This window comes from Choloepus didactylus (assembly GCF_015220235.1).
Source record: "Choloepus didactylus isolate mChoDid1 chromosome Y unlocalized genomic scaffold, mChoDid1.pri SUPER_Y_unloc1, whole genome shotgun sequence".
Classification (NCBI taxonomy): domain Eukaryota; kingdom Metazoa; phylum Chordata; class Mammalia; order Pilosa; family Megalonychidae; genus Choloepus; species Choloepus didactylus.
The window spans coordinates 6,292,334-6,317,858 of NW_023637624.1; the positions used below are offsets into that span (position 1 = coordinate 6,292,334).

The following is a 25,525-nucleotide window of genomic DNA, read 5'->3' on the forward strand; positions in this document are numbered from 1 at the left end:
TGAATGATGAGTCTGTGAGGTAAGTGACCTGGAGCCTGTTAGTTGAGTGATCTGTGGGGTGGGTGTTGAGGTATCTCTGGAGTGAGTGATGGATGGTTTGTAGGGTGAATGACGGGGAGGGAGGCGGGTCTGAGTATCAGCAATGGAGTATTTGTGGGGTGAGTGATAGGGATGGTGTGCAGTATTTGATAGGGGTTCTGTGGGGTGAGTGATGGGGGTCTCAAGGATGAGTGATGGGATATCTATAGGATGAGTGTTCGGGTGTATGTGGGGTGAGTGATCAGGGGTCTGTAAGCTGACTGATGGGGAGTTTTGTGGTATGACTGATTGTGGGGTGAGTGATGTGGTTTGTGTGGTTAGTGATGGGGTTTGTGGGGTCTTGGATGAAAGGTCTATGTGATGATGATGAGATCATGTGGGCTGGGAGATGTGGTCTGTCGAATGACTGATGGAGGGGTCTTTGGCTCAGCCATGGGGCACTTCTGGGGTTAATAAAGATCTCTCAAAGTTAGTATCAAGATCTTTTATTTCCTGATTTTCAGGATTTGCTGCCACCATGGACCTCCTATGTCCTCTTCTCCCTTTGTCCTAATGGCTTCTGCCAGTAGCGCCACATAGTTATCACACCACACCCCCATTCTGCCTGTAGTTCTTTCTGTTCTTTTTGTTCCCATCCATCAGTCTAAGGGAGCAGGATGTGACTCTTCTAGCAGGAAGTGAGTTCCACATCAGCCAGCCTTCAAAACCCAGTTGTTAGTTCTGCTTGCTCTTGGCTTTTGTGGCCTTGGCATCCAGTGTACTCTGGGCATGAGTGAGCTGCTTCACAGAATCAAGCACAAGCACCCCAGGCAGTACCAGCCAAATTGCGTTCAAGAAGACAAAGTAGAACCAGAAGTAGAGTGGGTGGCCCAGCTCCCCATGCGGGAATCAGTCATATTGCTCTGTCAGGAAGTAGAGTATATCCCTGTAGATCTGGCCTGTGGGAAAGAGGAGGAGAATACCCCATGAGGAAGTGGGAGCTATTCTATGCTCTCTATTCCAAGGCATTTTCCAAAATTATCACTCAAGCTCTCAGAGGTCAAGATTCCTGAATTCAGAGAACTAAGAATTCCGAAATCAGAGAGCTGAAAATTCCAGAAGTCAGAAAGCTGAAGATTTCTGAACTTGAGAGAGCTCATATCTCTAGGATACTCTGCAGTTCAAAATAGCAGAATTCAAGACAGCTCAGGATTCCAGAACTAAAGAGAACTTGCATTTCCAAAACAAGAAAAAGCAAATGATTTAACAATATAAGAGGACTGAATCTCAAATGAAGGCAGCTCAGAATCCTGATCCTGGAGGAGCCAGGAGCTTCCCACCACCAGGGACCACCTCACAGGAGATGGTGTGATGGAGGAGGATAAATGAACCTTCCCTGCTCTAAAGTGCAGGCTCAGAGTGGGGCAGGGACTGCCCCAGAACCTCAGGGGGTTTGTGATTCAGTCTGACTTGCTCCTGGATGAGCACGATTAAGAGATCCCACTCAGAGAGCTGACCCTGTGTCTGTGGCTCCCCCACTGACCCCTCTGTGCTCAGTGTAGGCCCTCTCCTCACCCAGAGAGACCATGAGCTGTAGGACAAAGTGATGCAGTTGCTGACAGAGAAAGGCAATCACTATCCACAGGCTGAGTGGTCCCCATATCCAAGCTGTGACAGACTCCATGCATACCATGAAGCTGTTATTCCTGTAGGAGAAAGGATAGAGGATACCTGGCATCAGTGCACACTGCCCACAGGGCACCTCATTAGTGCTCCCTGACTCACACCACCCCAAAGCAATGTAGGTGTCTCATGATAAAGGCAGACACTTACGTGATGTATTGGCTGTCCCCCTTGGCATACTCTTTCCCTACAGAAAACAAGAGAGATACATGAAGAATAAAGGCAGGAAAAAGAACTTACATTTGTGAAAGCTGGTGGCCCCTGTGAGAAGGAAGCCTTCATAACCTCTCCATGCCTTAGTTTCTCCATCTGTAGAATGGGGTAGCTATTTGGATTCTACAAGTCAACATACATATAATAATGTGTGTGAGCCTGGCAAAGAAAACTAAGTGTTGCTGTGACTGTTTGGTACTCCGTAAATATCTGTGGAATGAAAAGAGGCAGGTGTAGTTGATGGACTGAGTGAAAGAACCAAAGAGAGACAGCGAGCAAGAGAGAAAGGGAGTGCATGAGTGAGTGCACAGTTGAACAGATGAATTATGAATTATAGATGAATGAAAAGGAGAGCAGAGAAATTACTAAGAAAAAGATGGACCACCTAATATAAGATAGGCAGGAGACTATTCTTCCCAAGAGGATTTCCAAATGTTCAATAAACATACGGGAGGTCCTCAAACTTCCTTTAGTCAAGGAAAAGCAAATTCAAACTGTAACGGGATACTGCTCACATCCACCAGAATAACTAAAATTTAAGAAACACCTGATGATAGCAAGTGTTGGTGAGAATGTGGAGGAACTAAAGCCTCAGATACTGCTGGTGGGAATGTAAAAGGGTACAACCATTTTGGAAATTTTGGTAATTTCTCATAAAGGTAAGTGCATGTAACATAGGACCCAGCCAGTCCCCTCCTACCTAACTCCCCTAGAGAAATGAAAGCCTGCGCACACTCAAAACTTCTATTAAGAATGGTCACAGCTGCTTTATTCACAATGCCAAAAAGGAGTATTGTTTATAACAGCAAAAGATTTGGGGGAAATGCACATCAATAGTGGACAAGTCAAATAATTCTGAGACATCTACACTTTGAAGGCTCTTTATGAACCGACTAGGAGGGACTTCCAGGATACACTGTTAAAAAAAAGCAAAGTTCAGAAGTGTATATAGCATGCTACCATTTGTGTCAAAAAGGGAGAAATAAAAGCAATAATGATAATAATGATAGTAGTAGTAGTAGAAGTAGCAGTAAACAGTTGTATGGCATCTACTATGTGCCAAGCCCTGTTCAAAGTGCCTTATGTATATTTGGATATTATTATTATCCTCCTTTTACAGCTAAGGAAACTGAAGCCTCTATGTATAATTTATGGGCACATAACTCTAAAAGGAATCCTAAGATTATTAGTAGTGGCGATTTGTGCGTTTGGGGGAACTAGGTGGCTAGAAGGCAGATTTTCACAGAGCATCTCTTAAAATGGTGTGTTTTTTGACCCCTGTGGCATAATGACAACAAAAACAAAGTTAAATAAATTTTAAAAATAAATGAATGGAAGAAGAGTTGGTGGGTGAGTAAATATCCAAGCCAACCCTGGCCCAGAAAACGCCCTCCCACAGCCCATGAAAGAACTCAGGACTCACAGAGTTGGGATAAGAAAGCTTGATCTCCAAGGATATCCTTGTGGTAGAGGGAGAACCACCCTTCAGTTACCAGGTGAATGAAACCGCACACTGTGAACCAGCACAGGGACAGTCGACGCCAAGTTCCCAGTGGAACAACTGCAGCTCGACCTGACAACAGCCATGTGATCACGACTATGACCCCTGAGATGGAGAAGAGGCCAGTGACAAAATGCCAGGCAAAGAGGTCATTAGGCACAAAATTGTCCAGCTTCAGGTGCCGAGGCCAATATGGGTGCAAGGGGCTGGCCTTGGTGGTCATATCTTTGTAGGCTGTGCCTGGTTAAATAGAGAGGAGAAAAAAAGGAACAGATAAGCCTGGCAAATGGAAAGCACAGAAGGAGATAGCAAAATCAAATCCAAATACTTCATTAATCACAATAAATGCAAATAGACTAAATTCACCAGTTAATAGATGGATTAAAGATAACCTAATTATGTGCTATTTTTAAAACATGACTAGAATACAAGACCACAAAAAGACTGACAATTTGTTCCAGCTCTCAGGGAGCCATGAGGTAGCCAGAGGAACCACACTTGGTCCCTGCTCTAAGATGATCACAATCTGGGGGCGGGAGACACAGGGAAGGGAGACACAGGGAACCACGCCTGGTCCCAGCCCTCACAGTCTGCTGGGCGAGGCACGGGAACCAGGCTTGGTTCTATTACAGGGATCACTGTCTTGCACTGTTCAATGGAAAGCTATACCCTTCCCCGTAGTCCTGGAAACCGCAACTGGGAGGCGGCAGGAGAATGATCAGAACCACGACCCTCAGGACCAGAGTCTGCAAAGACAGAACCTCCCTTGCAGTAATGGCTAATGCCGACAACAGCCAAAAGGGTGAGGAAGGTGGAAGGCAGCAGTCTTCCGCGCGGCGCTGAGGAAAAGTGATAGACAGCAAATACAGAGAAAACTAATCAGAACCAGAACCCTCAAATCCAGCCGCCCACTGAGAGAGCGGTTTTTCTGTCTTCACGAAAACCGCTTAGTGGGGAGCTTGGCTGCAAACAAGGGGATGGAGTGGGGGACTGAGCGGAGGCCACTTACCCAGCAGCAAGGTGACAGCGGCGCTTCCCACAGGTTCCCGACCCTCCCTAGATAGGCACAGGTCTCCAGAACTTGGATTGGAAAGCCTCCCTACACCGGTGTAGTGGGCCAATGGAGAGGCTGGGAAGCGGCCTGTCCTGCTGCCAACCAATGGCAGCTCTCTGAGAGCTGTCTGTCCCGCCCCCATGAGTGGCACCATTTTCGCTGTTGGCTGAGAAGAGTCAGCAGACGGGAGGAGTCAGGGACCAAACAAGGACAGCTAGTGAGAGCGTATCAGTCAAAACCCGGAATCATTGAGATGATCATCCTCCCCGTGCATCTCTTGGTAAACCCGCATCACACTGGGGACCAATCACCTCCGCTGTCGTTTTTTAGGCAGAGCAACTAATCGGATCCCCACACCGACCCCCACTCCTAATGCCCGAATGGTCAAGAAAACTGTTAATACGACAGGCAGATCAATAGATCACGTCCCGTACACTGCTCTCTGCCCCTAGTCGCCGCCCCTCAGTCCTTAGGCTCTTCAGCGCTCAGAACTCCTTTAGTCCTAATGGCAGCGGGTCATCCTCAAAGATCTGGCCAGAACCCAGGCCCCTCAGTCCTGCTGGCCGATTGGCGTGGAGACCCTCAATTTCCCCCTACCGCCTCTAAAGAGCCAATTCAGAACTCCATAACCCTAAGCCAATGGGTTCCCACACCGAGCAATCAGTCAGAAGTCAGACCCACTCCAGACCTCCCAACCAATTAGAACCCAGAACCTTCAGTACTAAGGACCAATAAGCATCAACCCCTCATCTGTCTTCCCTTCCGTAATGTCTCAGTCAGAGCAATCCTGTGGAATGTGCATCCCTCAATTTCCAGCCAATTGGTATGGGCTTCCTCCTCATCTAACTGTCCCATCCGTGCCCATGCCACTGAAGTCCGTATGGACCAGGACACTGCCACCCTCGGCCTCATTATCCGACCATGAACCAATTATGAATCATAAATTAACTATGAACCAATCACAACCTGCTCCCTCTTCCTGGTTTCCAGCTTCTAAACTTTTATCCATGCTGTATCCCCTTCCCACTCACTCCTAGTCCCCTCTAAGCAGTAAAGAAAGAGTCTATCATAGCTTTTCTAGTTTTATTTGACAATAACAAACTATATAAAAAGGGAAAAGGAAGGCGGGGAGGCCCTGATCTCCTCCTCTCTGCTTCCCCATGCATCTTCCACCCCTGGGCCCCAGCAGGGAACACTCCCTCCCTGCCTTGTGGTGGAGTGGGGATAATCAGGCATGGAATGCTGTGTGTGTGTGGTGAGTGGGAGTGTTGGGGGTCAAGGATGGAGAGGAGCCTGCCCTCAGCTGGCACTCTGAGGAGGGATCTGGCGGGGACTGTGAGGGTCCACAGATGTGCCTCAGCCTATGAGGTGGCAGAAGATCCAGCATCCGAAAGTGACCCAGTGACTGGCCCAGCTGAGCTCTGACCATTTGTGGACAGTGTACACCATGCCATAGCCCTGTGGGAGAGAAAGAGGCGATGCTCACACTCAGCCAGGACGAAGAGGGTCTCAGGAAAACCCATCTTTTGCTTAAGGACATTTCTGTGAGTCCCCACAGAAGAGCCTGCATATGTATAAAACGTAAACCAGATTTAAAATTTTTTGTTTTCTTTTGTGTTTTCTTCTTAAAAAATCACTTTATAGCAAATTTTCAGAGACAGAAAACAGATTAGAGGTTACTGTGGGGAAGAGAGAAGGGAGAGTGTTTGTAAAAATAAATAAATAAGTAAATACATAAAAGAGCCTTTAAAAAATCACTTTAAAAACAAGACCTGTAATCTCTGACCTGTAATCTCCCTAATCTATTAGCGATTAGCTGCTAGATATCAGCTTTTTAAAAAAGACAAAAATTGGCACAGGAGGTGAGTAGGCAATTCCCAGTGAAGGAAAAACAAATAGCTCTTAAACATATGAGAAGGTGCTTGGCTTCCTATCTTCCTCCTATCTGGCAAAAATATCCAGGAAGTTTGAAGGTTCCCCTGTGTTGGTGGGGCATCAAGCACATTTATACATTGCCTCTGGGAGAGCAGAACAGATCCTGCAGTTCTAGCTGCACCTGGGTGAGTCCACGTGGATAATAGGTTACTTACTGCAGTGTCACCTGTAATACGAAAGGACTGGAAACCACTTGAATGCCCACCAGTAAGGGACAAACCAAATAAACTGGGTCACATCCTCACAATGGAAAAAAAATTAACAAGAATGCTCTCTTCATACCGACGTGGAAGAGTCTCAGGAATTATTATGTGCACAACAGTGTCTTTCAGGGTAAAAACCAGAAGGAGGGCATGTGGGGCTCCTGCGCCCCAGGGTGGTGGGGCTGGTGAAGGACTGTGAGGCCTCCCGGAGGCTCACCTTTCTGTACCACGTCACTCACTGCATCCTGGCACAGGACCCCGAAAACCAGGTACTGGTGAAGTTTTACAGCCATGCAGAGAGGACCACAGTGATGTGGCTTGACTCTCTGTCATGGCTGCTCTTCCGTACTCATCCCAGGCCTGGCTTGCACCCAGCAGCAGAGATGGCACAAGGGCCAGAGCTGGATAGTGGAGAGTTATGTAGCATGCTGGTGCAACCAATGATTTCTCAAATGATCCCAGGCATCTGCTCTGGGAAGTCTGGCCTGAGGCCCTGATGGGGAGCCAGGAAGATACCAAATCACCCCACCCCATGCGAAACACAACACACACCAGTCCAGACCAACAGTCTTGAGGAGAAAGTGCAGCCTCAGAGTCCCAATCACCAGTGTTTGACTCATCCTATCTTCCAAAAAATAAAAAATAAAAAAATAAGTCTGAATTCTGTTTCAGAAAAAAAAAAACAGGGGAGGTAATTAAAAAATATATATTTTTATTTGCTTGCTTGTCATGTTTAAAGTTTGGAAGGATATTTTAATACAATGGATAAAGGTGGTTACCTGTAAGAGGGGCAGAGCACAGTACTGGAAAGAGAGGGCATGGGGTGGGAGCAAGACATTTCCCAGAATATCTTGAAAAGTGTTTGATATTTGAACCAGGTGCTATGCACTAACTATTTAAAGATAGTTTTATAAAAAGTTATTTAAAACTTTCATTAAAGAAGAAGCAAAACCCAGATTTTGCACACTCAACCTGAATAAAAATTTTAAAACTTGTTTTTAATGACAAAAACAATGCGATAAAGTTTGATTTTCAAGAAAAGGGTCAAAGTTGTTCTAAAAAGAAGTAAAACCTGGATTTTGCAAGAGCCAAATGAATAAAAGTTATTTTCAGAATTGTTTTTAATTTTATAAAGAAGGAACACCTAGAATTTGCATACTCAGCATGAATTAAAATGATATATACACTTCAATATAAATGGTTAAAGTAGAAAAACCCAGAGTTGGCACCCTCAACCTGAGTAAAAATAAAATAGCTTTTTTAAAAAGTAAATAAGAACAAAAACCCAGATCTTGCTAATTCTACCTCGGCAGAAAAGACATGAAATAAAAATTAATTTAAAAAAAAGGTCACACCTGGGTTTTGTCCTCCAGCTCCATAAAACACATCTTTTGATTTAAAATAAGTAAAACGCTGATTTGGCATGCTTCGGCCAAATTAAAGGCCCAACAGTGCGAACAAACTTGACGAGCACTGGCTGCACAAGGTAAAGGGACGCAGCGTGAGAGGACCTCACGACTCGGCTGCCTCACCTTTGTCCTCCCGGTTACCATGACCTGGTAGCACCATCCTGGTCTAACCCTTCTGTCCCCAGGGCCCCACCTCACCTGCTCCTCTGTGGTGTCATCCACATCAACATCGAAGAGGGAGCCCAGGTAGGCCAGGTAGAAGATGGCCAGGGCCCCAAAGAGCAGGTTTAAGGCTCACACCCCCAGGCCCTGTAGAGGACAGATGGATAGGCTTGGCAGCCGACCTACTCTCTGTCACCATCCACCTCCCAACCTGAGCAGGGGAGTCCAGGGAGACACACAAGGTTCAGTGGGTCTATGAATTGAGGGTGTCCAGGCTGGGGGAGATGAGACTACCCAGGAAAAATGGTGGGTTGTTGAGTCAGGGCTTTATGGTGGTGAACACAGATTGTAGGGAGTCGGGGACAGATACAATTGTCTTTGCTTCTTATTGCAGACAAAATGAAAACAAAACCAAAATGAATGCCGGCTATGGCCTACAGGGGCCTGAACGGAGTGGGCCACCAGCTATGTCTCTGCCCATGCCTCCCTCCACTGTGCCCCTTGCTCCCTCTGCTCATGATACACAGGCCTCCCTTGCTGTTCCTCCAGATTCCAGGCCTACTCCCATCTCAGGGCCTTTTCCCTGGTAGCTCCCTTTGCCTGGAATGGTTCCCTCCCTCACCTGGTAGGTTAAAGAATGCCAAAGTCACCTCACGCAGGAGGTCTTCCTTGATCTCCCTATTTGACACGGAAACTACCTAGACCCTGTTATGTCCCATCCCCTTTCTCTTCTTTCTCTTCTCCTTAGCATTTATTGCAATCTAGCTGACTATCCTACTTCACTGACTTATTATTTACCATCTCCCCTTTAAAACTTTATCCCCGCCAGGGTTGGGATTTTGACCCTGTTTTGTCCAGCCCTGCATCTCTAGCATCTAAAACAACAGTGCCTGGTACCAGCAGGTACACAATAAGTGTTCACTGGGGAAACAAATCTCAGGCGTGTATACACAGGCACTAAATAAATATTTGTTATTGAAATGGATGCCAATGCATAAAGGTGAGGTTATGACGATGGCTCAGGGACCAGAAGAGGAAGCCAGGCCCTTGGGGACAGAAATAAGATGGGGACAGAAGTATCACTTTCTTTGAGGGGGAGTGCTGGGCACGAGGCCACCCAGGCTGAACCCTCACTGAGTGATGCTGGTGTGAACAGTCTGGTGGGCACCGTTTCGACAAGACACAGGCACTGAGGATTTGAGCCAGGCGCTTCCTGAGGACTGGGGTGGGTTGGGGGATGCGAGGTGGGCAGGTCAGCCTCAGGGGATGGCGGTTCCAGCCCCTTGCCAGCCTTCCACCCTGTCTATCGGCTGAGCCTGGCACTCACCGTGCTCCACATAAGTGATAAAGGCCAGGGACAGCAGCACCGCAGCCAGGTGGAAGCTGAAGCCCTGGGGGCACCCAGGGTGGGAGTGGGGGTGCAATGAGATGAGTGAGGAGGAAGCCCTGCCACCCCTCACCCAGCTGCCACCCAGATCCCATTCCACCCTGCTCACGTGCAGGAGGGCGCTGGCTGCATAGATGACCAGCACGGCTGAGAAGGTCCCCAGGCGGAGTGCATTCTTGAAAATGTCTGGAGGGAGGAGACGTGGATCAAAGACTCCTGAGATCCCCATCCACCCCTGCTCCTTCCTGGATGGCTGTAGGGCAGGATGAGTGAGACCTACAACCTGGTTGGAGCCCCCAAGTTTAAGTCCTTATGATGGCCTCAAACTTCACATGCCCCCCAAAACAGAACTCGCGACCTTCCCTTCCAAGCCACTCCTCCCCTAGTTCAGTCAATGTCAACTCCACCCTTCCACTTCCTCAGGGCTAAAACCTCAGAATCACCCTTGATCTACCTGTTCCCCACCCCCCTCCCCCCACAAACACAGCAACTCTTGTCAGTTTCACCTTCAAAATTTTATCCCAAATCTGAGTTCTCCTCACCATGCCCACTGCCCATTGCCACAACTATCTGCAGTGGCTTCCTGGCTGCTTCTGCCCTTGCCCCTTCCCCAGTCTGTCCTCACAGCAGCCAGACGGATCCTGTTACAACCCAAGTCAGGCGTGGCCCTCCTCCGCTTTGGAGCCCTACCATGGCTCCCAGCTCACTCAGAGAAAAAGCTCAAGTCTTCGTCATGGCCCACAAGGGAGGCCCCTACAGGATCTGGCCACCGTCCCTTCTTTGACCTCCCCTCCTACCACTGTCCCCCTCACTCTGCTCCAGCCCCACTGGCCACCTCACTGCTCCTCAAACCCACCAAGTAAGCTCCCACCTCAGGGCCTTTGCAGGGCTGTTCTTCCCATCTGCTGCACTCTTCCCCTACAAATCCACCTTGCCCCTTCCCTCACCTTCCTGGAGTCTTTGCTCCAACACCACTTCCTCAGGGAGACTGCCGCTGGCTAATTTATTTCAAACTGCAACCTGCCCCCCACCTTCTGCCCCCCTCCCCCAAGCGAAACTCCGAAATCACCCTTACCTGCTTTATTTTTTTCACCTAGCACTTATCACCACCTGAACTCATGTGTATTTTTTTCCCTTATTTACTATCTGTTCCCCCCACCCCGCTAAAATGCCAGCTCTATGAGGGCAGGGAGTTTTGGTCTTTGTTCCCCTGCTGTATCTGCAGGGCCTAGTGCACAGTAGGTGCTCAGAGAATATGTGTCGTATGACAAACCCCAGAGCAGCGACTTGGTGACTCACAGTTATTTAGCCAGCAAGTCATAGGCAGGTTCCAGCTTGTAACGACTTCCACCATTGACCGGGGCAGCTCCAAGTTCAGTGGCTTGGACACTGTCAGGTCCCTGGGGGCAGAAAAAATATCCCAATCTGCTAGGGATCTCAACCATCTAACTTTCACATTTTTGTCTTGGCCTTTCCCTCCCCCACCCCCACCCTGGGAGTACCCTCCCTCCTCCCTGCAGCTCCTCTAAGCAGCACCCTATGGGACAGGGGAGCCCCCCAGCCCTCCCCACCATTCCAGGTGATCCTTCTCCTCGGTGAAGCCGGCCCCTGCCAACGTGGCCGTGGCCTCGGATAGAAAGCCCACAAAATAGTTGCTGAAGTGGAAGGAGACAGCACTTTCATAGGCTCGCAGCCACCTGGGAAGGAAGGAGAAGGAGAGAGAAGTGTGACACCCAGGCCCTGGCATGGTACCCCACCATCTGTCAGTGTTCCCAGCCCCACTCTGTGGACTCACCTTACCGTGGTGCCCCTAGGGACCCCAGGAGTCGAGAGGGCAGCAGAGAAGAAACAGGAGGGAGTCGGAGAGGCCCTGGGAGCTGGCCTGAGGTGTTTATAGACAAGACAGACAGAAACACAGTGGCAAAAGAGGTGGACTGGGATGGGCAACATACAGACACACACCATCGGACAGTCTCCTGTGGATCAAACAGCTGAGTGAGCTGTCCTATAGCATGACATGGTCCTGCCACCTGACATGGCCAGACATCCAGACGCAGCCATCATCAGGGGCCTGACCTCACAGCCCCATACCCTGCCATGACTTTGAGGCCAGACACAAGCATGATCAGACTCCCAGCCTTGCAGTTCTGTAACCCGATTCAGTGACCACAAGGCAGACAAAAAAGCCCTTTAGTTGGCCACAAGAAACCACTGAACAACCCATCCCCCCACACACACACCTGGCACACACATACAATCCTACAGTCAAGCACAGTCACCCTATCAGTGGCACAATCAGATGCTGTCAAAAACACGCAGCACCCTGCAGGGGAAAAAGCACATGTCTTGGAATTAGGCCTAGGTTTATGGCCTGGCTGCTTAGCTGTGTGACACTGGGCAAGTCCCTCAACTGTTTGGAGCCTCATTCAGCATCAGACATAATCAGTGGCCATCAGGGTGGTGGTGGGGTGGTAGGTTTGTGAGGAAGTGGTGTCACAATCAAACAGCCAGATCAAATCCTATAGCCAAACCAGGGGCAGACAGTCGATCCCACATGTCATTGGTTATGACCCCTCAGCTAGACAACACCAACAAGCCAGACAATACGCCATGGTCAGATACAGACAGGTCAGAATCAGCAACACAGTATTATCCAGTGATGGTTATCCAGCCTGTTATCAATGATGGCACGGCCAGATGGCTAGGACTCACAGTTCCACGTTTGGGGAGGCAGCTGCCAGTAGGCAAACAACCCATATGTACCCCTAGACAGACAGGTTAGCATCACCAACCAACACAGACCCATCACTCCCCACCAGTTACATAACTTGTTTCTAATGGTGAAAGCAGCTGAACAGATGGACAGCCAGAAACAGTTCGTATCAGAGCACCAGTTGTACATGGAGTCACACACTGAGCCAATCTCGGTCAAACAGCCAGCCACAGACAGACACCCACTCTCTGTCTAGTCACGGGGTAGACAGTCAGACAGATGCAGATTTCCAGAACCAATCAGTCCCTGATTGTGGCCCCACCCCCCCCCCCCATTCCCCAGTCAGCCCCACTTGCCCTCAGTACCTGCCCTCTTTTACCTGGCTTTGCATTTCTTGCTGTTGTAACAGAAGACAAACAGAAGAATTAAGAGACAGGCTCAGTGGTGGGGAGACCCCAGGTCCTTACCCAACCCCCTCACTGCAGAGCAGAGGCCTTGAAGGCTGTGCTCACTTGCAAAGGAGGAGGTCACCATCGAGGGGGATGAAGTACGGGAAGAGGTAGGGGCCCACACAGGCGGACAGCACAAGGCATAGCAGGGCCAGCACCAGGCTCCATGCCACCTTCTGCAGCCATCGGCGGCTCTGTTGGGGGTGAGGGTGGGTTCAAGGCTCCATGAGCACTGCCCCATGGCGGCCCCCATAATCCCTGCCCACCTGTCCACCCAGGACCTCACCAGCGGGTGGCCTTGGAAGGATATCCAGGGCCCAAAGACGATGGCACCCACAAAGTAGAGGTAGCCCATGAACTCCACGGGGGAGGGCACTGCACCCACTTCACCCCAGTCGAAGTCGAAGCCCAGAGACACTGCCTTCATGGCCACAATCATCTGGGCCCCTATGTGTGGTATCCAAGGTCAAGGCGAAGGACAGAGAGCAGGTCAGCATAGGTGGGGGGGAGGTTGTAGATTGGGGACACCAGGTGAGAGGTGGTAGGAAAAGGGGAGTATAAGGATGGACAAGTGGGTAAGTGGGCTCAGGACAGGTAGACACCCTGACTCAAGAGTCAGGCATGTATATGACACGGGACAGACAGACTTAGGGGGTGGCGGTGGCCAACAAACATGGTGGAGAGAGACATGGACACAAGAGGAATCTGAAGCTTGCATGTCCAGTGGGGTGGGCAGACTCAGGAGGAAAGTGGGGGAAAGAAACAAGGTGGGGGGAGTCAAGAGGTGTGGGTTGGGGCAGAAGGGCTGGGGCAGGTGAGAGGGGCAGGGCTTCCTACCTCACATCTTATGCCATGTCACAGTGTCCACCATGTGCATCTCACTAAGGTGGGGGGGGAGGTGGCAATCTTGGCCCTAGGATCCCCATGGCCTCAGAGACCTCAGAGGGTGGAGACCCCAGGTGCAGAGAAGGGGTTATGCCTTCCCCTGTCCTGCAAACCTCAGGAAGGAATACATTTCCTGGGCTTCCTCCTTCAGGGGAGCCCATGCCCTCCCAGTCCTGTACAGCCTTGGAAAAGAGCAAGCCTCTCATGTTTCCTCCTCCAGAGAATCTCACACTCTCCCTATTCTGTGTAACCTCATGTGACAACAGTGTTTCCAGATTCCCTTCTCCAGGGTCATCCAATACCCTCCCTGTTCTGTGCCCTCTGATAAGAGAATGATTCTCCCAGACTCCCCTCTCCAGGGAATCCCACAACCTCCCTGCACTGGACAACCTCATGGGGAGGGACCTGGGCCCCCCACTCACCTGTCTGTTAACAGCGTGAGGACGAGGATGCACACCCATACCCCATGAGTAGGTAGATGAGGATGGTGATGGAGAGGAAGACGCCTCGATAACAGGAATGTCGGCAGAGGAACAGCACGAGGTTAGCATAGGAGGCTGAGCAGCACGACCCAAACCTTGTGCAGCTTGAAGAAGTGGTAGAGGCTGAAGAACCTGCCTGCCACGGTGCTTGCATGTTTCAAGTAGGATGGCAACCCTTGGGGTGAGAGAAAACCAGAAAAGGGGAGGTTGGTGGGCTGGTAGAGAGGGGGAAGTCCACCTGGGCAGAGGGCACAGCCTGGGCTTGGCCCGGTGGGGTGTGACAAGGCTGGTCACAGCGGGGCCTGGCTTGGCATGGCAGGATGTGGCAGCGTAAGGCTTGGCAGAGATGAACGTGGCAGGTGTGATCCAGGCTGGTGTGGTGGCACGTGGCTGCGGTGGGGACTTACCAAGCCACCAGAGGAGGCAACAGGCAAGGCAGATGGCATGGAGCAGCCAGATCTGGTCAATACCCTGCTGGGCAGTAGGCAGGAGACAGCCCTGAAGCAGCTGCTGGAAAAACTCCTGGCGGCTGAAGGTGGCCATCGCAGACCCCCACAGATGGATGGACGGATGGAGAGACCTGTCAAAAGGGGGGTACACAGAGGGAGCTGGGACGTCCATGGAGGACCATGCTCAAGGTCTGATTTGAGTACTCAGATTTCAGTCATGCTGCCAGACTCAGGGTACAAGGTGGGCCAGGGGCCGGAGGAGGGTGTGAGCATCAGAGACATCAGACTGAATGGCCATCTGTGTGTGGCAGGGGTGTTGTGGGCATGCACACACACAGACTGACTTGCAGTGAATGAAGGACCTGGGTCTCTTGTATGCTGTGAACAGCAGGATCCAATGGTGACCGAGAGGTGTAATTCTAGGCCTGTATATTAAATAGGGGGCGGGGGCTTCCTGATTGCCAAGGAATAGAACCAGCTTGGGTCACTCTGTATGGCGGGCAGGGAGGGGGATCCTGTGGCTCTTGTGGGGGCCGTGTGCATCTCTCCTTGTATGGATTGGCAGGGGTTTGGGGGCTGTCCTGTATCCCTGTACGCCCCATCTCGCACCCATCCGTCCTCTGGCGACTGCCAACAAAGCCCGGCCCCGGTCCAGGGCTGCAGGGAAGTGGAGGTGAGGGGGAGGACAGAGTGGAACGAGGAGTTGCAAAGGTGATGGGGAGGGGGCCCCAAGACCCGCGCTGCAGACCCCCGCGAGGAGGCCAGATCAGGGATGCAAGCGGAGTTGCCGCACAAACATTTTTGGCAACCTACCTGGCAGGAAGGAATTCGCGTTCCTAGGGGTCGTGGACGCACCGTCGCCGCCACTGTCGCCGCCTCCTCCGGGCAGCCTACCCCGCAGGCCGCAAGGCCGGGACCAGCTGCAGCTCCCAGGGCGGCGCGGAGAGCGGACCCTTTAAAACCCGGCTGGCTCGGCCAATGAGAGGGCAGGCGCGGGGCGGGGACGGGGAGGAGTGGTGTGAGAGGATAGAGGGGAGAAGGAACGGGAGTGTTGAGAGAAGCAGGAAGCCGCGGGACGTAGGCGCGCAGAGCCTTGGTGCATGCACCTTTCTGGCTCCTGAACTGGATCAGGGCTGGGGATTCCGTGGCCCACCAAGAACAACTTTTGGAATCGCCAGATTCTGGTCCTTGGAAGCTGCGATGGGAAAGATGGGGGAGGGAGGAAGAAGGAAATTCCCCTCCACCCGACTCTCGTTATTCACAGGCGCGCGCTCTCTCATCGCTGTGTCCCCATTTCACAGAGGGGAAAATAAACTGCGGTCTCTCCTTCCTTCATCTTTGAGGGAACTAAAAGGAATGTCCAACCCTATCCAACCCCAGCTCCACCAAGCTTCTTCCTCTGAGGCTGGTGCCCAGGGACCCACCAGATACATAAATAAGGACTGTGTCACCCAAAGCGCACGAATTAGACGCCCGCGTTTTCTCTAGGGAGACTACCTGTGAGCTTGTCGCTGAGAACTGATTTGCCGGCTTAATTCCCCAGCAGACTCGACCGGGCGTTGAAGGTGACCCCAGCAACCTAGTGAATGCTCTTTGTGAAACCCGAAGAAGGCTATTACGCGGCGCCGCCGACCAGGAGCATTTATACACTTTCGGAAAGGAAGATCTTTATTGGGCTTTTTCTGCACCACTAAGGATTTATGCAGCACCTGCTGTCTGCCTAACCCTACAGAGTCTGGGCACTTCACTCTGCCCCTAGGCTGATGAAGGGCCTCTTTTTCCAAAGGAGCATTTGTTTGGCGCTTACTGCTTGCTTAGCTCTGATGGTAAAAAGGGAGGAGGAACCCCAGCTTGACCTGAGGCGCTAAGAAAAGCAGGTTATAATCAGATTAATACCTGTTTGCATGGAACCGGGCGAGTCATGTCTACCGGGCTTCAGTGTCCCTACCTGTTAAACAAAAATAGGAGTAGCAGTTCTTTGCTTGGAAACACCAATGGCAATCGAGAAGAGATGTATAAGTCTCCTCTTAAAAAATATTAACATGAAATTAAATGGAGTTTTAGCTCACAAGTTAATACTTATGTATTACAAATGAAAAAATATTTAACACAGTAGGAATAAATAATGATACAGATAGATTATATATTAGATACAATGCATAGGCTAGATGCACAAATACCAGTTCCTTTCTTTAACAGCAGAATACAGGCCATAAGTTCAATGAATTAGACTTCATTTCAGTTTTTTTTCCTCAAATTTCAAACACACTCAAGTCGAGTCAACAATGGCCCCTCACCCACATACCCATCACCCAGATTCAATCATTCTCAGGATTTTACCACATTGACTTCATCTACCCTTCTTTTTTACTTTTTCTTTTGTTTCCCTTGCTTAACTACTTTGAAGCAAATCCAAGACATCTCCCCTACTCAAAATGCATCTCCAAGAAATACGGACTGTTTTCTTTTTTTTTATGTAACTTGAGTGCCACTATCACACCTAACACAACTTAACAGTAATTCCTCAGTTTCACACCATCATTCAGCTCATACTCAAATTCCCTTCATTAGACACTTACTTTTGTCTTTTGTTTTTTGAGATGTGTGTTTCCTGATGTATCCCAAGCACCTAGCACAATGTCTGGCACATAGTAAGTCATCAATAAATATGTATTGACTGAGTGAATATTGATTTGTAGGAATTATTACCTATTTTTCATTTAATCCATACCTATTCCAGTGTGCATTTTTAAGAGATAAGGGTGCTTTCAAAAACACAAATAATACCATTATCACACCTAAAATACCAACTTAATTCCTTGATAACATCAAACATTGAGGCATGTTCCATTCTCAAAAAATTTTAAAGAGTGTTTTGTTGTTCTAATCAGGGTCCATATACAGTCCACCCATTAGAATCGATTAATTCCTTTCCTTAAATCTCTCTCTCCCTCTTAGCTTAATTCAACTCAGAATTTTTATTTTACTGTGGTAACATATATATAACACAAAATTTGCCATTTTAACCATTTTTATATGTATAATCCAAAAGCATTAATTACTTTTACAATGTTGTGCTACCATCACCACCTTCCACTATGAAAACGTTTTCATCAGCCATAACAGAAACTCTTTACCCATTTAGCAATAATTTCCCATTATTCCTCCCCCTAGCTCCTGGTAACCTCTAATTTCCTTTCTGTCTCTGTGAATTTGCTTATTCAAGATATTGTCTATAAGTGGAATCCTACAATATTTGTCTTTTTGTGTCTGGCTTATCTCACCCAGCATAATATTTTCAAGGTTCACCCATGTTGTAGCATGTATCAGAACATTTCTTTTTATGGCTGAATAGCATTCCATTGTACGGAAGTACCACATTTTGTTTATTCATTCATCTGTCCGTGGACACTTAGGTTGTTTCCACATTTTGGCTATTATAAGTAATGCAACTTTGAATACTGATGTGCAAATATTTGTTTGAGTCCCTGCCTTCAATTCTTTGGGGTATATACTTAAGAGTGGAATTGCTGGGTCATGTGGTAATTCTGTGTTTAACTTTTTGAGGAACTACCAAACTGTTTTCCAGAGTGGCTATATCATCTTATATTCCCACCAGCTGTAAGTGAGAGTTCCAATTTCTCCACATCCTCATCAGTATTAGTTAATTTCAGTTTTTAAAATATAAGTCATCCTAGTGGGTATAAAGTGGTATCTCATTGTGGTTTTGATTTGCCTTTCCCTAATGGCTAATGATGTTGAGCATCTTTTCATGTACTTATTGGTCATTTGTGTATTTTCTTTGGAGAAATGTCTATTCAAGTCCTTTGTCCACTTTTCAATTGGGTTGTTTGTCTTTTTTATCCCCTCTGAGTTGTAGGAGTTCTTTATATAGTCTGGATATTGAACCTTATCAGATATATGGTTTCCAAATATTTTCTCTCATTCTGTAGGCTGCTTTTAACTTTCTTAATAATACCTTCTGAGGCACAAAAATTTTAAATTTTGATGAAGTCCAATTAATTTTTTTTAATTTGGTTGCTTGTGCTTTTGGTGTTATGTCTAGGAATCCATTGTCTAATACAAGGTCCTGGCAATTTTCCCTGTTTTATTCTAAGAGTTTTATGGTTTTCAGTCTTATATTTAGGTTGTGAATATATTTTGAGTTAATTTTTATATATAGTATGAGGTAGGGGTCCAATTTAATTCTTTTGCTTATAGATATCCAGTTTTCCCAGCACCATTTTTTGATCCATAAATCTCTTTTACTCTATAGGCTCACCCTCCATCTCATTCTCTTTCTTTTCCTTACAAGTTATTTGTTGAAGGAAATTGGGTCATTTGTTCTGTAGTTTCTCACGGTCTGGATTTTGCTGCTTGTATGCCAGAGGACCTTTCCACTTGTTCTTCTGTCCTCTGCATTTTCTGTAAATTGGCAGTTGGATCTATAGGCTTGATTAGATTCAGATATGAGGTTCTTTTTTCTTTTTGTTGTTGGTGTTTGTTTGTTTGGGCCAGACTACTGTAATGATTAAATTTTTAAAATACATGTTATTATGTGGAATAAAAGAATTCCATGCTTGATTATTTAACACAGTTTCATCCATTTTGGATATGCACCACACACTATGTATTCTTTTGGTTCATTCATGTTGTTGGGTATATGGATAGTTGGTTCATTCTCACTGCTGTGTGGTACTTTATTGCAGAATATATCACAAATTATTATCTATTCTACTATTGATGGGCATTTGGATTTTCCCACTTTTTGACTATTATAAAAAGTGCTCCTATGAATATCTATGTTGAGCAACAGAATACCTGCATCACGAACTTTACTAGATATTGCAAAATTGCTTTCCAAGTACCAGTGTATACTTCTACCAAGTTTGTTCAAGAACCTCCTTCTCTATATCCATAGTTGGGATTGTGGGACTGCTCAATAATTGCCAGTCTGGTGGGTATGAAATGTACCTCATTGTCACTTTAATTTTGCATTTTTCTGATGACTAAAGAGATCATGTTATCTTCTCCTATATTATACATATTGGCCATTTCAGGTCTCTTCTGGGATTAATTGTTATGTCTGTTGTCCATTTTTCTATGGTATTGTTGTCCTTTTCTTATTGATCTGTAGACATTCTTTATACATTCTAGTATCTCGATACTCTTTGTCACACACATCAAAACACTAGATGGAAACAATCAGGTCTGTGAAGCTCAGGGTCATGCATAGTGTGAATCTTTCCATTTTAAATGCCAGATTTTGCAATGAAGAGAAATATTTCTAGTAGTTACTGCAGGAAAAGGGGTTGAGAACAAGTCTCTATTTTGTTTCATATTTTTAATCACTGGAGCTTAGTAGAGAGTGGACACTCAATAAATGTCTGTCACGTTTTAGAGCCTTTGTGGCCATTCTGGGTTATAGTTTCTGGGGCTTTTTAAAATATTTATTGATTTTTAATTTTAAAATAAATTTACAGATTAAATTTTCAATAATATTGTAAACTTATAAATATTTGAAAATTTGAATTATTCTGGAGCGTTTTGAATGGTCTCCTCATGCTTACAGAGATGTAGCACAATGTTGTGAGTGTGATGAACAGCACTGAATTATATACGTGAAAGTGGTTAAAAGGAAAAATTTCAGGTTGTATATATGTTACTAAAATAAAAATTAAAAGATAAAACATACAACTGTATAACACAGTGAACCCTATTGTAAATGATGGACTATAGTTAATAGTACAAGTGCAAAAGTGTCCTTTCATAAATTATAACAAATATGCCACACTAATGCAAGGTGTTAATAATAGGGCAATATATGGGAAAATACACCTAATGTAAACTATGGACTATAGTAAATAGTACAATTTTAATATCCTTATATCAATTGTTACAAAGGTAGCACATTAATGCAAAGTGTCAACAATGGGGGTTATATAGGAATGTAGTACTTTTTACATGACTTTTATGTAAATAAACAACTTCTACAATTACAGATAGCTTAAAATAACCTGTCCACAAATGCTCCTAGCAGCATTATTCACAACAGCCAAAATGTGGAAACAATACAAAGGTCCATCAACCAATAAATGGGTAAACAAAATGCTGTATATCCATATAATGGGAATGTCATTCACCATAAAAAGGAAAGACGTACTGATACATGCTCAACATGGATGAACCTTGAAAAAATCATGCTAAGTTAAAGAAGCCAGACACGCAAAAAATACATATTGTAGAAGTTCATTTATATGGAATGTCCAGAATAAGAAAATCCATAGAGACAGAAAGTAGACTAGTGGTTGCCAGGAGAGTGGGGAGAGGGAGAGGGGGAGAGGGAAATGGAGAAATGTGCTAATGAATATGGAGTTTCTTTTAGGGGTGATGAAATGCTTTGAAATTAGATTGTGGTGATGGTTGCTCAACTCTATGTCCACTGAGTTGTAAATTTTATAAGGGCAAACTTTAGGATATGTCAATTACATCTCAGTAAAGATGTTATTGAAAGCAAAACAAAACACAACAATGACAAAAAACCAATGAGATCCCATTTTCACTTACTGGACTGGCAAAAAAAATGCCAAGCCTCCTAATAACATATTCAATAGATAGATAGATAGATAGAACATTATTTTTTTTTCTGAACTATTTGAGAGTGGTGCAGACATGATGCCCCTTTAACCAAATACTTCAGAGTGAATTTTCTAAGATCAAGGACATTTTCTTTAATTACCACAGTACAATATTCAAAATCAGGAATATACAGTGCTAGTTTTTAATTTAAAGACTGCATTCAGACTTTTGCCAATTGTCCCAATAATGTCCTTTGATAGGAAAAGGAAATGCCAGGTCACAAGATACATTCTGTTATCCCATATCTTTAGTCTCCTTCAATCTGGAACAATTCATAGTCTGCACTTAACTAATGATCTTGATGTTTTTTAAGAGCACAGGCCAGTTATTTGGAACAATGTCCCTCAGTTCAGGTTTACCTGGTGTTTCCTCATGATTAGATTCAGGTTTTGCATTTTCAGCAGGAATTCCACAGAAGTGATGTGTCAGTGAGTAAGGAGGCACAAGATGTCGGTTAGTCCCCAAATTGGTGGCATTACCTTTGATCATTTGGTTTAGGTGGTGTCTTCCAGGCTTCTTCTCCATTGTACATTTACTATTTTTCTCTTTGTAATTAATAAGTATCTTGTACAGAGATATTTTGAGACTATGCAACTGTTCTCTTTGCTAGAGCGGCCATTATGCAAAATACCAGAAATGGATTGGGTTTTATAAAGGGGATTTATTAGGTTACAAATGTACAGTTCTAAGTCCATAAAAGTGTCCAAACTAAGGCATCAACAAGAGGATGCTGTGCTGGTTTGAATCTATTATGTCCCCTATAAAAACCAAGTTCTTTAATGAAAAAATCTTGTGGGGGTACACTTATTAGTCTTTTTGATTAGGGTGGAGCCTTTTGATTAGGTTGTCTCAGTGGAGATGTGACCCACCCAACTGTAGATAAGACCTTTTGAGTAGATCACTTCCATGGAGGTGTGACCCTGCCATTCCAGGTGGGTCTTAATTAGATCACTGGAGTCCTTTAAGAGAACATATTTCTTCACTGAAGAAAGGCCAACAGCAAAATTTGTTCTGGTTTGCTAAAGCTGCCATTAAGCAGAATACCAGAAATGGATTGGCCTTATAAATGGGGTTTATTAGGTTACAAACTTAAAGCTCTAAGGCCACAAACATGTCCAAACTAAGGCATCAACAAGAGAATACCTTCACTGAAGAACAGCTGATGGTGTCCAGAGCACCTCTGACAGCTGGGAAGGCATGTGGCTGGAGTCTACTGGTCCTTTGCTGCCAGGTTGCATTTCAAAATGGCTTTCTTCAAAATGTCCCTCTCAGCTTCTCTGAACTCCTTCTCACTGTGAGCTCTCTTAAAGGACCCCAGTGATCTAATTAAGACCCATCTTAACTGGGCAGGGTCACATCTCCATGGAAATATTCAATCAGAAGGTCCTACCCCACAAGATTGGATTAAAAGATCATGACTCTTTTGCAGTCCACAACAGCTTCAAACTGGCACATTCCACACTCTGGACCCCAGAAAGACATATTCTTTCCAAATGCAGAAATACATTCATTCTACCACAATATCAAAAAAGTTTAAGTCTTTTCAGTAGCAATAGATAAGTATGAAGTCTTATCAAAATCAGTTACAGGCATGTTGTCCTAAGGCCATATTCCCCTCTGGCTATGAACCTGTGAAACTCAGAACAAGCTATCTGCTTCCAACATACAAAGGAGGGATAGTTATAGGGTAAACATTCCCATTGCCATAGGGGGAAATTGAAAGGAAAACAGGTGTCACTGAAAACTGCAGGGCAAACACCATTAGATTGCAAAGTCTGAGAGTCATTTATAGAATGATGTCTTATCTTTGGGGCTTGAGAGAGCAGGAGTCCCACTCTTTCTAAGGGACTTTGTGTCATGGGGTGATGGCTGCAACAAATCCACGCATTGGGGAGACCAGCTTGTTCTTGGCCCCACCCTCTTCAAGCATCGGAGGGCCACCCAGACTCTCTGCCACTTCTGGGGCACATGTTCAATCCCTTCAGAACAGTGGGGTGGTGGCCGGGCTCTCCCCAATCCCTGGGGAATGTGCTCCATCCTCTCTGAGGCCTGGGGTGGTAGCACTCTTCCTGAGCATCGAGGCAGAAGGTCTACCCTCTGCCTCCAGAGCAAAAGCACCCTTTCCATGTGCATGGGTTGCTCTGCTCTCCTTTCCAAGATTTCTTGATGTCAGACCTAGGCGTCCATAGTTCTACCTTCTCTGAAGAAATTTTTTCCTTCAATCTGTCATTTTTCTGTCCCTTTTAGTCCAGACTGGCAGTGGTTCCATTTATACAGATCTCACAAAACATTTGTTGGCTTGGCATGCAACATACAGGGGTCAAAATTGTCAGACAACAGGACTTTCCACAAATCCTTTCTGGATAACTCCATCTCCAATCCTGACTTGTACTGAAATGGCTGGCTGGTTCCTGGTTTCATTAAATCCTCATGTGGTGCACTGTACTCTGGGGTCTCACTTTCTGGAAGCCCAGAATTTTCCATACCATCAATTTCTGGTTTCTTTGTACCTAAGACTTCAGTTCTCAGCTTATCTCTTTCCTTTCTCATTTTACTATAAGTTGCAAGGAAAAGCCAGGCTACATTTTCCACATTTAGTTTGGAGATCTCTTCAGCTAAGTATCCCAGCTTTGTCACTTTCAAATTCTGCCTTCCATCTTACACCAGGACTCAATTTTGCCAAATTCTCTGCCATGTTAAAATAAGGATCACCTTTCTTCCAGTTGGCAATGACATATTCATCATTTCTGTTTAAGGCCTTATCAGAAGTATTTTTAGAGTCCATATTTCTACCAACAGTCTCTTCAAAGCAATCTAGGCTTTTTCTATCAAGCTCCTCACAATTCTTCCATAATCTTCCCCTTATCCATTTAAAAAGCCGTTCCAACATGTTTGGTATTCACAAACTCAGCAGCACTCCGCTTCTCTGGTACCAAAATTTGTTCTGGTTTGCTAAAGATGCCATTATGCAAAACACCAGAAATGGATTGGCTTTATAAATGGGGTTTATTAGGTTACAAATTTAAAGTTCTAAGGCTATAAAAGTGTCCAAACTAAGGCATCAACAAGAGGATACCTTCACTTAAGAACAGCTGATGGTGTCCAGAACACCTCTGTCATCTGGGAAGGCATGTGGCTGGCATCTACTGGTCCTTTGCTCCCAAGTTCTGGTTTCAATCAGCACTTCTCACTGCCATCCAGGAGTCCAAGTTCGTTTTAAGATGGAGGGAATTTAATTTCACAAGGACTGAGGTGGTTTTTTTTAAACTGCAAATTTCTTTAGATATATTCACATACCATAAAATTTATCCAAAGGATACAATGTCTCATAGTATCATCACCTGGTTGTGCAATCATCATCACACTCATTTTAGACCATTTTCATTTTTGCTCCCCAGAGAAAAATAACAGATAGATATAAAAAAGAAAACCCAAACCACCCCTGACTCCTTATCTCCCCCTATGATTCTTTTTCATTTTGCCAAATTTATTAAAATAAGAAAGCTCATCAGTTGTACATAGAAATAATCATTTACACTAAGTGGTACTAGAGCAGAAGGGCAGTTATAAATATATTTTTTTAAATCACAAAATATATTGGTAAGGCACTAAATCCTGTTTCATGTTTTCAATAAATACGCTGTTTTGTAAAAAGGAGGTAGTGAGTACCTCTGATTAAATGTATTCAGGCACTACACTACTTGTGCTGGTTTGAATGTATTATGTACCCCAGAAAAAGCCATATTTTTTGATGCAATCTTGTGGGGCAGACATAATAGTGGGGATTAAGTTGGAACGTTTGAATTAGGTTGTTTGCATGGAGATGCGCCCCACCCAACTGTAGATGATAACTGATGGGATATTTCCATGGAGGTGTGGCCCCACCCATTCAGGGTGGGCCTTGATCAGAGGAGCCATATACACGTGCTGACTCAAAGAGATGGAACGGAGTGCAGCTGTGAGTGACGTTTTGAAGAGGAGCAAGCTTGCTAGAGAGGAACGTCCTGGGAGAAAGCCATTTTGAAACCAGAACTTTGGAGCAGATGCCAGCCACGTGCCTTCCCAGCTTACAGAGGTTTTCCGGACGCCATTGGCCATCCTCCAGTGAAGGTACCTGATTACTGATGTGTTACCTTGGACACTTTATGGCCTTAAGACTGTAACTGTATAGCCAAATAAACCCACTTTTTATAAAAGCCAATCCGTCTCTGGTGTTTTGCATTCCGCAGCATTAGTAAACTAGAACACTACTAAAGACAAATGCTTCACTGTGGTCACTGTATGTAATTTATTCTCAAAAGAATTTTCGTTATCTAAGATTAGCATTTTTTAAACTGAAAATA

The 25,525-nt window shown here is 45.9% G+C and overlaps 2 protein-coding genes across 2 annotated transcripts; both read right to left on the reverse strand.

Annotated features, from left to right (window-relative positions):
- Window positions 1-508: 508 nt before the first annotated feature.
- LOC119525870 (EBP cholestenol delta-isomerase) lies at window positions 509-3,649 on the reverse strand. The gene is given in 4 exon segments (XM_037824667.1): window positions 509-977; window positions 1,594-1,724; window positions 1,852-1,888; window positions 3,338-3,649. Coding segments are annotated over 4 exon segments (693 nt in total). The 5' UTR covers window positions 3,639-3,649; the 3' UTR covers window positions 509-753.
- A 1,912-nt stretch (window positions 3,650-5,561) lies between these two features.
- Window positions 5,562-15,489, reverse strand: PORCN (porcupine O-acyltransferase). The gene is given in 15 exon segments (XM_037824666.1): window positions 5,562-5,927; window positions 8,215-8,325; window positions 9,313-9,398; window positions 9,506-9,569; window positions 9,675-9,751; window positions 10,865-10,965; window positions 11,137-11,262; window positions 11,361-11,375; window positions 12,791-12,921; window positions 13,014-13,174; window positions 13,565-13,608; window positions 14,076-14,158; window positions 14,160-14,269; window positions 14,502-14,674; window positions 15,357-15,489. Coding segments are annotated over 14 exon segments (1,347 nt in total). The 5' UTR covers window positions 14,638-14,674; window positions 15,357-15,489; the 3' UTR covers window positions 5,562-5,825.
- Window positions 15,490-25,525: the final 10,036 nt, after the last annotated feature.